A 12764-nucleotide genomic window follows, 5' to 3' on the forward strand; every position below is an offset into this window, starting at 1 on the left:
TTATTATGAGCCATGTACAGTATGTCGCCTAATGTTTTTTTTTTGTTTCTGAGTTACATGTTCGTTTGAAGGACTTAATGTACAAACTAACATAGTTGCACCCCGGAGTGTTGAAATTGGTAAACACAGTGCATTCAGTGAGGTTTGCACCGCCCTCCTTTTATTTCTGACTCTTCCTGTCAGCGTTGCAACCTCTGAGCGCTCATTCGTATGCCCTTCAAATAATGTGCGCAGTATAGGCTATTGATGTTTTATTATGAGCCATGTACAGTATCCTAATGTTTTTTGTTTCTGAGTTACATGTTCGTTTGAAGGACTTGATGTACTAAATAACATAGTTGCACCCGGTAGTGTTGAAATTGGTAAACACCGCAGTTGCGGACATTTTGTAGCCTAAAATGATGTTATGATAAGCTTTAATAAAGGGCCCGGTCATTTGCCCCGCCCCCGGCCCGGCTCTGACTTGTTCCGCCACTGTCACTGATGTCACTGTTTGCGCTGCTTAACGACATCACGTGACGTCCACCCACTTTCGCTAACTCCACCCAATGTGTCCACCCACTTCCAGCCAGCACGGTTCAGCGCGGTTGTAGTCGAAATGCAACTCCAACAGCCCCGCTCAGCTCGACTCAGCACGGCACGGCTCAGCCCGACTCAGCCGCGTTTGTAGTGGAAAAGCGTATATCTATGAGGACAGCTATCATGATTCATGTCATTTTTGTACTGATCTAAGGGTTCTTAAAGAGTTTTGTTTCAATTAGGGGGCGCTATGAAGTCCCGGGGCCAAACGTCTGTGGCTGAGAAGCGGTTACAATGACTGATGTGTGCCTCAAAATAGGCCAAACGCGACAGAATAATAATAATAATAATAATAATAATACTTCGAAAAACAATAGAGTCTCGCACCGAACGGTGCGAGGGCCCTAATAATAATTAAAAAACAAACAAACAAAAAACCTTGACCAGCCACGTGCGCTGATTGGTTGGTTCTTTTACCCTTTGACCTGTGTGACGCGGAGGTCACGTGGTGTTTTCCGGCTCAGTCTGAGCATGCTCCTACTGAGCAGTGAAATGTGATGAAGTCGGTGGTGTAAAATCGACCAGGCTCAGCTTTACTCCACGTGGTCATGTCGGAATTAAAGATTAACAAAAAATTCGCAGAGAAATATGAAAAGTACAGACAAAAGGAAGAGCTGCAGAAATGTAAGCGCTTCTGCTCGGGTTAACTTTGCTAAGCAGCTAGCTAGTTGCTAATGTTACAGGTTTAAGTTAGCATAAGATGATTTCACAGTAATTAGAAAAGGATAATTTAATATGGAGTGATACTGAGGACATCTTTCCAATGAAATGCCATGTTTGTATATTGATTGATTATTTTTCATCGTGTGATCATATAATGGCATCCTAGCTTTAAAAGTTTTGTGTCAATGGTTGTTAGAAGAAAACAAACAACAACAATTTCGAGTCATTCAGCTCACATTAATACTCCTCCCACCTCTCCAGTTCTGTCCAGTTTGCTCAGTACTACTTAAAAAGTGATCCAGTGTAAATGTACAACTTGTAAAGACAACAACAATAATAGATCTTCTTCTTGTCCTCTTGTCACTGCAGTAAAGGACCGCTTTGGAGATCAGGATGATGAAGGTTCCTCTGGCTCCTCAGATTCAGACTCTGATGACAGCGAAGTGGTAAGAATGTCTGATAACAAGTACAGATCTGTATTTGAGTGATTCCACGCTTATGGGTACTGAAATGGGGACATGAACTTATTTTTAAAAATTCACCTAAAACCATTTCTTTTTTTACCATCAGGTCACAAAACATGTAATCTTTAATGAATGATATGTTAAAAGATAACTTTAATTTTCTGAGATGTAATAAAAACATATTTATATGCCAAAGTCAAGCCTATGAGTTCCAAAATGATGTCTGTTACATTACTTCTGTTACGATTGTCCATCTCGCGTCTGTTACAAATTAATTACAATCTAGCTATATACCATGTTAATCTTATTGAAAGAATGTGTATGTTTATTCTACTACACATGTTTATTAATTATATTTGCTAAAACATCACCTTCCTATGTTTCAAAAAGTAATTCTACATTGTTAAAATTGAGAATATGTATGTCCACAACACTTCTGTTACGTTCTGACTTTGGCATATAAATATGTTTTTATTACATCTCAGAAAATTAAAGTTATCTTTTAACATATCATTCATTAAAGATTACATGTTTTGTGACCTGATGGTAAAAAAAGAAATGGTTTTAGGTGAATTTTTAAAAAAATAAGTTCATGTCCACATTTCAGTACCCATAAGCGTGGAATCACTCATTTATCATCTCGCTGTTTGGGGAATTGTTCCATGACGTCTGTCCATGGGCGGCACGGTGGTGTCGTGGTTAGCAATGTCGCCTCACAGCAAGAAGGTCCGGGTTCGAGCCCAGTGGCCGGCGAGGGCCCTTCTGTGTGGAGTTTGCATGTTCTCCCCGTGTCTGCGTGGGTTTCCCCCACAGTCCAAAGACATGCGGTTAGGTTAACGTGGGGTAGCCTTGGGCTGAAGTGGCCTTGAGCAAGGTACTTAACCCCTGACTGCTCCCCGGGCGCTGTAGTGTGGCTGCCCACTGCTCTGGGTGTGTGCGGGCGTGTGTTCACTGCTTCAGATGGGTTAAATGCAGAGGATGAATTTCACTGTGCTTGAAGTGTGCATGTGACGAATAAAGGTTTCTTCTTCTTCTATCCTGTAATTTTCTTTTCAGGAATTTGATCCCAAACTTGAGAGAGATTTTTACAGGACTCTGTCTCTGTTGAAGAAGAAAGACCCAAAGATTTATCAGAAGGATGCGCAGTTCTACACAGAGGAGGGTATGCAACGTAGTATATCGATAACTAATACAATTTGATGTGAAACAATTATTGTGATTTTCAGTGTCTATCATCTTCGTCTTTCTTAACAGCATCCAGCTCAGGCAGCGATGAGAAACCCTCCACTTCTAAAAAGGCTGTAAAGCCAATGTTCCTAAAGGACTACGAGCGCAAAGTCATCTTGGAGAGAGGCGGGTAGGTTAACTTTTGTTTGTAAGACCAACAACTAAGTAGTCGCAAAAACAACAGCTTGCATTTGAACAGGGTGTGTGTATTCGAATAAAATCTTAATGTGGCATTTGGTGTATCATGTGAAGATCATGAGTTTGAATCCTGGCAACACCACAACCATCCGTAGCCGGGAGATCAAGATGGTCAGATTGTCTGTGTTCTCAGGGTGGAAGGTGTGGTATAGGCTACTTTCTTTCTCCTGTCAATCACTAGCCGATCATAGGCCTTGTGCACACTTGGTATTTACATGTATTCTAGGTGATCAGGTCACAACTGGTCAGCTGTAAGCACAAGTAGGAACAGAATCAAATGTGTCCCAAAAACACATTGAAGTCTGATCACTCTGACCACATTCGGTGGTGGTCTGGATTGCATATTATTGATGAAAATCTTCCGGATTTACCCGGAAATCTGGATATTTGACAAAACTCTTGAAAATCTCCGGTTTTCCGAATGGAGAAATTTATTTGTCGGATTTTTCACTTTCCTAGACGCGGCGTAATACTTCGCATCGTCCTTGCATGGGCGCAGTCCTTAAATAGCCCAAACATAGTTCATTGATTAAAGACAGGTGTTCTTTAACGGTGCGCGTGCCGGAGCTCGTTAGGCGCGCACCTTCAGGTGCACAAGCTAAGGCGCGCAGGACTGACACCGTTCTGCGCAAGCGCAACACAATCGCACTAGAAAGCATGTTCGAGCTGCCAGTGTAGCTGCAGTCTTTTTAGTTGTAAATTACAAGTATTTCCTCGTGTTAATAATTCGCCATGTCAAAACAAGCAAAACTTTCCTCTTTCTTTCGACGTGAAGAGAGGTAAGCAATTTATTTTATATATTTTTTCCATCAAAGTTGCATTTTGTGGCTTCGAAGCAAAGTTTTAGTGCCGTTTCTAGAACACAACATCAAGAAAACGTGGAAGAAACAGCAATAATGGAAGAGCCGGTTTCTAAGCTGCCTAAAACTAGCAATGGTAATTTATTTTTTGTTACATAATGTACTCAGGCTGCCAGTCAGTGTGTGATGCACACACACCCTGAAAAATCCTAGCTACGCCCCTGATTTACATGAGAAATTTGGTATTTATTGGTGTTTAAATTTACGGACAATACAAACTAATGTAAACAATTGGCTTCAACTCGCATAAATATGAATTGGAAATGTTTAGTTCACTTTAGCTTCTGCAAACGCACAACTCTGCTAAAAGATTGATAAACGAGGCTCAGTGTCCCCAACATTGAAACCTGAAAGCTTTAGAAACTCCAACAGACCTTTACTTTTTAACAGCACTGTTTTGGGATTTTGCTGAGTTTACCTTCAACTGTCTGATTTTTTTTCAAAGTAATGAACTGTGTAGCAGGAAAATCACCGCGTTTTCTAAATGAACTCCTGAAAATTACTCATTAACTAGGGGAATTAAATTTGATATTTTTGACATGTTAATCATTAATGTACATGAAAGAAAAAGGCTTAAAAGTTATAACTTGTTTTAGTGAAAATAAGTACTAGAATGCACTAGAATGTAGGGTTTTGCGTGTTATTAAAATTTTTTCGGGGGACGTTGCTTTTGATTTTCAAAAGTTCAGGATTTTTTTCTTTGCTCCACTTTCATCTCTAGCATATGACCACAATATTTTATCAGTGTGTATGCAAATGTGTTCAGGGCCCCACTGAAGGACCGCCTACTCAGCTGATGTCTGCTGTGTAACTGGAAGCACATATTCGTTTGCGTGTTAACACGCGTCATATTAAAGTGCAAAAACGGGCAAAATGCTTAATTTAAATGATTTAATTTCTGCCAGACTAGGCACGAGATGCTCTTTGCTGCCTACCACTGATTAAAAACAACAACCCCAGAGATGTCCACAAGCATCAGTGACCGTAGGTTTTCTCCGCCTACACAGACGGTCTGCGCCGGCTGCTCGATCTCAGAAAAAAAAAACTTGCTTTTCAGTTGCCTTTCAAGTGATTTTATATAGTCTCCGCTGCCCATAATTTGCTGCAAATCCAATTATTTCACCACAAAATTGTCTTTGATTTGGGTCTAGTATGGCCGGAAGCGACGCCATATTTGTTGATCAATTCTCGCGCTCTGATTGGCTGAGCCGGACCACGTTGTAGTGTATGTAGTTATGTTACAGAGCCAGGCAGCATCCTACTACAGACGGTAACTGAGAAAGCCAAGCACGCAAACATCTGGAGGGAAATTTCATATGTATTTTGCAAGTATTTTATAGGGAAATGGTTAGAAATGTATTAGCTCAGAATGCACCAGAAGGCATGTAAATTTCAAAATTTTCGGGGGGGGGTTGCGCATGCCTTCAGAGCCCCCCCCAGCATTAGTGTGCTGCGGTGGCTTCGGCGCCACAAATTCCAGACCCGTCTACTACTTTTTTTGTTTTTTTTAAGCTGGCTGCTTCAGATTTTCTGGAGAACCCAGCAACCCATTTGGTCTTTGCAAACAGAAATGACGTTCATGTTTATTAGCCATGTAGCCTTAAGTCATGTTTATTCGAGTTATTAGAATTTTTCTGACTCAGGGAAGCATTTCCTTTCTCCTCTTTGGTGTAGATGTTTATTTGCATTTAGTATAAATACGCAGGTGATTATAGGAAATTGTGCACGCTGATTGGTCGAGAATTTCAGACTGTTTGTTTCTCGATAATCACTTCGAGCGACTCGGCAAAATGGCGGCCAAGCGCTTCGTCACTGTAAGTGAGGAAGAATTACAAATTATGAAAGAGAACTCCTGTTCCGGGCGGCACGGTGGTGTAGTGGTTAGCGCTGTCGCCTCACAGCAAGAAGGTCCTGGGTTCGAGCCCCGTGGCCGGCGAGGGCCTTTCTGTGCGGAGTTTGCATGTTCTCCCCGTGTCCGCGTGGGTTTCCTCCGGGTGCTCCGGTTTCCCCCACAGTCCAAAGACATGCAGGTTAGGTTAACTGGCGACTCTAAATTGACCGTAGGTGTGAATGTGAGTGTGAATGGTTGTCTGTGTCTATGTGTCAGCCCTGTGATGACCTGGTGACTTGTCCAGGGTGTACCCCGCCTTTCGCCCGTAGTCAGCTGGGATAGGCTCCAGCTTGCCTGCGACCCTGTAGAACAGGATAAAGCGGCTACAGATAATGAGATGAGATGAGAGAACTCCTGTTCCTAAAAGCACTAAAGATGCTACGAAATTTGGTCCAAAACTATTCAAAGGGAAAGTGGGATTGTGATTTATTTTATCGATTTCAAAACAAAGTATTTTATGTGAGTCGCATAGATAAGTAACAAGTCTGCACACATTACATTTACATGCTGCTTTTGAAGATTGAAATAAATGATTTTTTTAATGCAATTTTTTAAAAATAATCACCCGTGTATTTATACTACAACAATTATCTGCCTCAGGCTCAGTGAATATCGATGAATAATAATAACCTCAACTTCATCTCAGTTATTATTCACCAATACTGACTTCGCCTTCGGTGAATAATTGTTAAATCAAGCAAGGAAGTGAGATCCAATCACAAGTGGTCACTTGAGATGCGTATGGAGACGCATTCTAACAGTAGGTGTGAACTGACCTACTTCGAGCTGTCCACTTGTGACCTGATCACCCGGGACGCATTTTAATGCCAGATGTGAAGAGGGCCAAAAGTGTGTGAGAGTTGATGGCAGCAGAAGGGGCAGGATCATGTTTTTGTGTGTGAGGATTCCAGCAGCCCCAGTGCAGCCCGAGGAACGGGTCAGAAAGATGCGCGAGGCTGCCTTCTTGTGTAACAGAGAGAGCGTGTGAGAACCTTCACCCTCCCAGACTGGTGGCTGCCATATGAAAAGATAGACTGAATGTGTGGGTGGGAATTAAAAACAGGAGGGGGGAGGTTGTAATTTGTCTCATATTACGTCTGTCTATCTGTCTGTCTGTCTGTCTTGTTTGTCTGTCTGTCTGTCTGTTTATCTGTCTAGCTGTCTATATCTATCTGTCTGTTTTAATTTATCTGTTTGTCTCTTATTTATCTGTCCATCCTTGTTTATCTATCTGTCTATTTTAATTTCTATCTGTCAGTCTAGCTATCTGTCTGTTTTAATTTATCTGTCTGTCTATCTGTATCTGTCTATCTATCTTTATTTATCTATCTGTTTATCTGTCTCTCTATTTTAATGTCTATCTGTTTTTGTCTATCTGTCTGTCTGTATCTATCTGTCTGTTTTAATTTATCTGTCTGTCTATCTGTATCTGTCTATCTATCTTTATTTATCTATCTGTTTATCTCGTCTCGTCTTCTTCCGCTTTATCCGGGACCGGGTCGCGGAGGCAGCAGTCTAAGCAGGGAAGCCCAAACTTCCCTTTCCCCAGACACCTCGGCCAGCTCCTCGGGAAGAACACCGAGGCGTTCCCAGGCCAGCCGAGAGACATAGTCCCTCCAGCGTGTCCTGGGTCTTCCCCGGGGCCTCCTCCCGGGGGGACATGCCTGGAACACCTCATTTTAATGTCTATCTGTTTTTGTTTATCTGTCTGTGTTTTTGTCTATCTATCTATCTGTCTGTCTGTCTGTCTGTCTGTCTGTCTGTCTGTCTCTCTATTTTAATCTGTCTATCTGTTTTTATCGATCGATCGATTGATGTAACGTGTAATTATTTATCCCCTGCTGGCTGAAAGGCCCGAAGGAGGATTATGTCGTGGTGATGTCTGTCCCGGGAAGGGTGCTCGCCTTGTGAAATCAACTCCTTTCACAGTTTTTGGAGGAATTTCACGAAACTTGGCGGGATTCTTTGTTGGTAATGCACACATTGTACTTTTGTTCAGTTCGGTCACGTTTTACCAGAGTTCCAGCCCTTGATTAACAAAATTATACTTTGACAATTTCATGAGTGTTTTCCTTCTGAAATCAACTCCCCTCACAATTTTTGGAGGAACTTCACCAAACTTGACAGGAATCTTTGTTCTATGTCAGTTACACGCATACTGCAGTTTCATTCAATTCAGTCGCATTTTGCCAGAGTTACGGCAGAGTTGCCGGCAGGGGATACTGTGCTCTCAGAGCACTCTTGTTTCTTTAGGTTACAAACTAGTTGTCGCTTGCTAACTGTTTGCTTTTAACATCTCCAGTAACTTACACTTTTACTTCTTTTAGGAAATATGATGACGACGATGATAGCGCTGATGAAGTGGCTGCCAGGAAGATGCAGGAGGTACAGGACAATATCAGAAAGGCCATTGGTTCTGACTCTGCTGCTTTTAATGATTCCTGCTGACACTACTGATTTTCCCTTACAGAGAGCTGCGTCTCCGAGCTACATCCAAGAGCAAAAGGAACTAAAAGAAAGGTAGGCACAGGAGTATAGACTCCGGAGTATGAATGCACTTTATTTACGTATTTATATTATTTTGATTATAATACAGCTGGCATCTTTGACACTATAGTTTTTTTTAAATTTTATTATTAGGCCGTTTGTTTTAATCTGTACTTGTTGTTGCTGTTTTTAGCTTTCGGCAGTTTGTTCAGGACAGCTGTGAAGAGAACAGTGATGATGAAGGGCTGCTGAAACGCAGGAACAAAACACAAGAGGAGAAGGTCGCTCAGCCACAGCCAGCTTTATATTTCACTTCTTTCCAGCTTAGGATCCTTGACCTGATGATGTTTTTTGCTTGCTTGTTTGTTTATTATTTTGAAATGAATTGTAATTCTTCTCCTCGTCCCAGGACAAAGAGGAGGCAGACTACGTGGAGTGGCTGAAAGGACAGGCAGAGCTGGAGGGAAAGGACGAGGTTCAGGACATGGTAAGTATCATGGCAGGTCTGTGCATCTGATTTCTGACAAGTCTCAATGGTGAATTGAATAATGCTGGAAATAAGAACGCAGGATATCGATTGTGTTGGTTGTCACATCACCAAAACGGATCGCTTATCGCATAGTATGGTTGGGCGATGTGCTGATATCAGTGTAGAGTATTGTTATCCCCCCCCCGGCAGGGGGATATAGCTATCACTCTGTCCGTCCATCCGTCTGTCTGTAAGCATTTTAGTTTCCGGAGCGTAACTCAAAAACTATTAGGAATTTTTTCACGAAACCTCACAGTTATGTTAAGTGACTCAAAGAGTTGTGCCTTTTGACATTTTGGAATTTCTCTGAGTTTTATTTTTTCTGTATTTCCATGGCAACCAGTTCAACTTTAGAAAATTTGGAGTGGGGGCCGTGGGGGGATACGTCATCTCCTGATGACTCTTGTGATTATGTCACAGTACACTTTTCTAAGAAAGTGTGATACCTTTTATTAATTTATTTTGACTGATTGTCATAATAGCGGTGAGAAGTTTACGTGCACAGACATGAATGTCATCACAAGCCTTTTTTACACAGATATTTCATAACATTCGTGCATCTCGATGTTCTGGCTTTAATGATTTGTACTGAACCAAATCAAGCCATGCCGGTGTGTGTGTGTTTACATCGTGAGCCGGAGTTCTGCAACCGGAGGTGTGATGTGACACAAAGGAGCGTCAATGTCTAGGATGATGCACAGTGCTCAGCGTAAATGAGTACACCCCCTTTGAAAAGTAACATTTTAAACAGTATCTCAATGAACACAAACAATTTCCAAAATGTTGACAAGACAAAGTTTAATATAACATCTGTTTAACTTATAACGTGAAAGTAAGGTTAATAATATAAACTTAGATTACACATTTTTCAGTTTTACTCAAATTAGGGTGGTGCAAAAATGAGTACACCCCACAACAAAAACTACTACAGTGGGGCAAAAAAGTATTTAGTCAGCCACAAATTGTGTAAGTTCTCCCACTTAAAAAGATGAGAGAGGCCTGGAATTTTCATCATAGGTACACTTCAACTATGAGAGACAGAATGGGGGGAAAGAATCCAGGAAATCACATTGTAGGATTTTTAATGAATTAATTGGTAAATTCCTCAGTAAAATAAGTATTTGGTCACCTACAAACAAGCAAGATTTCTGGCTCTCACAGACCTGTAACAACTTCTTTAAGAGGCTCCTCTGTCCTCCACTCGTTACCTGTATTAATGGCACCTGTTTGAACTCATTATCAATATAAAAGACACCTGTCCACACTCCAGACTCCACTATGGCCAAGACCAAAGAGCTGTCAAAGGACACCAGAAACAAAATTGTAGACCTGCACCAGGCTGGGAAGACTGAATCTGCAATAGGTAAGCAGCTTGGTGTGAAGAAATCAACTGTGGGAGCAATTATTAGAAAATGGAAAACATACAAGACCACTGATAATCCCCCTCGATCTGGGGCTCCACGCAAGATCTCACCCCGTGGGGTCAAAATGATCACAAGAACGGTGAGCAAAAATCCCAGAACCACACGGGGGGACCTAGTGAATGACCTGCAGAGAGCTGGGACCAAAGTAACAAAGGCTACCATCAGTAACACACTACGCCGCCAGGGACTCAAATCCTGCAGTGCCAGACGTGTCCCCCTGCTTAAGCCAGTACATGTCCAGGCCCGTCTGAAGTTTGCTAGAGAGCATTTGGATGATCCAGAAGAGGATTGGGAGAATGTCGTATGGTCAGATGAAACCAAAATAGAACTTTTTGGTAAAAACTCAACTTGTCGTGTTTGGAGGAGAACGAATGCTGAGTTGCATCCAAAGCACACCATACCTTCTGTGAAGCATGGGGGTGGAAACATCATGCTTTGGGGCTGTTTTTCTGCAAAGGGACCAGGACGACTGATCCGTGTAAAGGAAAGAATGAATGGGGCCATGTATTGCGAGATTTTGAGTGAAAACCTCCTTCCATCAGCAAGGGTATTGAAGATGAAACGTGGCTGGGTCTTTCAGCATGACAATGATCCCAAACCCACCGCCCGGGCAACGAAGGAGTGGCTTCGTAAGAAGCATTTCAAGGTCCTGGAGTGGCCTAGCCAGTCTCCAGATCTCAACCCCATAGAAAATCTTTGGAGGGAGTTGAAAGTCCATGTTGCCCAGCAACAGCCCCAAAACATCACTGCTCTAGAGGAGATCTGCATGGAGGAATGGGCCAAAATACCAGCAACAGTGTGTGAAAACCTTGTGAAAACTTACAGAAAATGTTTGACCTCTGTCATTGCCAACAAAGGGTATATAACAAAGTATTGAGATCAACTTTTGTTATTGACCAAATACTTATTTTCCACCATAATTTGCAAATAAATTCTTTAAAAATCAGACAATGTGATTTTCTGGATTTTTTTTTCTCATTTTGTCTCTCATAGTTGAGGTATACCTATGATGAAAATTACAGGCCTCTCTCATTTTTTTAAGTGGGAGAACTTGCACAATTGGTGACTGACTAAATACTTTTTTGTCCCACTGTACATCTAGTACTTTGTATGGCCTCCATGATTTTTAATGACAGCACCAAGTCTTCTAGGCATGGAATGAACAAGTTGGCGACATTTTGCAACATCAAACTTTTTCCATTTTTCAACAACGACCTCTTTTAGTGACTGGATGCTGGATGGAGAGTGATGCTCAACTTGTCTCTTCAGAATTCCCCAAAGAAAATAATTTCTTTCCACCACAAAGGTGAAGGCTACAAGATGATCAGCAAAGCTTTACTTATCAGTCAGAATACTGTAGCAAAAGTGGTGCAAAAATTTAAGAAAGATGGAACTGCAACCATCTCACAGAGACGTCCAGGTCGCCCATGGAAGTTAACACCTCGACAGGAGCGTCTTCTGATGAGAAGGGTTGAAGAAAATCGGCATGCAAGTTCACTGCAGTTATCTAAAGAAGTAGAAAGCCAAACTGGGGTGACTATTTCCCGTGACACAACACAGCGTACACTGCAGAGGAATGGCATGCGTGGATGCCGTCCATGAAAGAAGCCTCTCCTAAAGCCCAGGCACAAAAAAGCCCTCCTAGAGCTTGCCAGGGCCCATGCTGACAAAGATGAAGACTACTGGGACTCTATACTCTGGAGTGATGAGACCAAGATAAATGTTTTTGGAACTGATTGCTTCAAAACTGTATGGTGTCGCAAAGGTGAGGAATACAAAGAAAACTGCATGGTGCCTACAGTGAAACATGGTGGTGGCAGTGTCCTTATGTGGGGCTGCATGAGTGCTGCTGGTGTCGGGGAGCTGCATTTCATTGATGGCATCATGAATTCACAGATGTATTGCTCTATACTGAAAGAGAAGATGCTGCCATCACTCCGTGCCCTTGGTCGCTGTGCACTTTTCCAACATGACTAAACACACATCTAAGGCCACTGTTGGATTTCTGAAGAAGAACAGGGTGAAAGGGATTCAGTGGCCAAGTATGTCTCCTGATCTGAACCCAATCGAACACCTATGGGGAATTCTGAAGAGACAAGTTGAGCATCACTCTCCATCCAGCATCCAGTCACTAAAAGAGGTCATTGTTGAAGAATGGAAAAAGATTGATGTTGCAAAATGTCGCCAACTTGTTCATTCCATGCCTAGAAGACTTGGTGCTGTCATTAAAAATCATGGAGGCCATACAAAGTACTAGATGTAGTAGTTTTTGTTGTGGGGTGTACTCATTTTTGCACCACCCTAATTTGAGTAAAACTGAAAAATGTGTAATCTAAGTTTATATTATTAACCTTACTTTCACGTTATAAGTTAAACAGATGTTATATTAAACTTTGTCTTGTCAACATTTTGGAAATTGTTTGTGTTCATTGAGATATTGTT

At 41.8% G+C, this 12764-nt stretch overlaps 1 protein-coding gene across 1 annotated transcript in view; it reads left to right on the top strand.

The window, feature by feature from the left end:
- Nucleotides 1-388: 388 nt before the first annotated feature.
- Nucleotides 389-12764, top strand: part of kri1 (KRI1 homolog) — a 47175-nt gene continuing 34799 nt past the window's right edge. The window contains exons 1-8 of the mRNA XM_060901665.1: nucleotides 389-1203; nucleotides 1612-1688; nucleotides 2763-2868; nucleotides 2961-3063; nucleotides 8210-8267; nucleotides 8353-8402; nucleotides 8563-8650; nucleotides 8779-8856. Coding sequence (XP_060757648.1) covers nucleotides 1128-1203; nucleotides 1612-1688; nucleotides 2763-2868; nucleotides 2961-3063; nucleotides 8210-8267; nucleotides 8353-8402; nucleotides 8563-8650; nucleotides 8779-8856 — 636 coding nt within the window. The 5' untranslated portion in view covers nucleotides 389-1127. The remainder of the gene's footprint in view (nucleotides 1204-1611; nucleotides 1689-2762; nucleotides 2869-2960; nucleotides 3064-8209; nucleotides 8268-8352; nucleotides 8403-8562; nucleotides 8651-8778; nucleotides 8857-12764) is intronic.

Source organism: Neoarius graeffei, chromosome 20 (genome assembly GCF_027579695.1).
Source record: "Neoarius graeffei isolate fNeoGra1 chromosome 20, fNeoGra1.pri, whole genome shotgun sequence".
Lineage (NCBI taxonomy): Eukaryota > Metazoa > Chordata > Actinopteri > Siluriformes > Ariidae > Neoarius > Neoarius graeffei.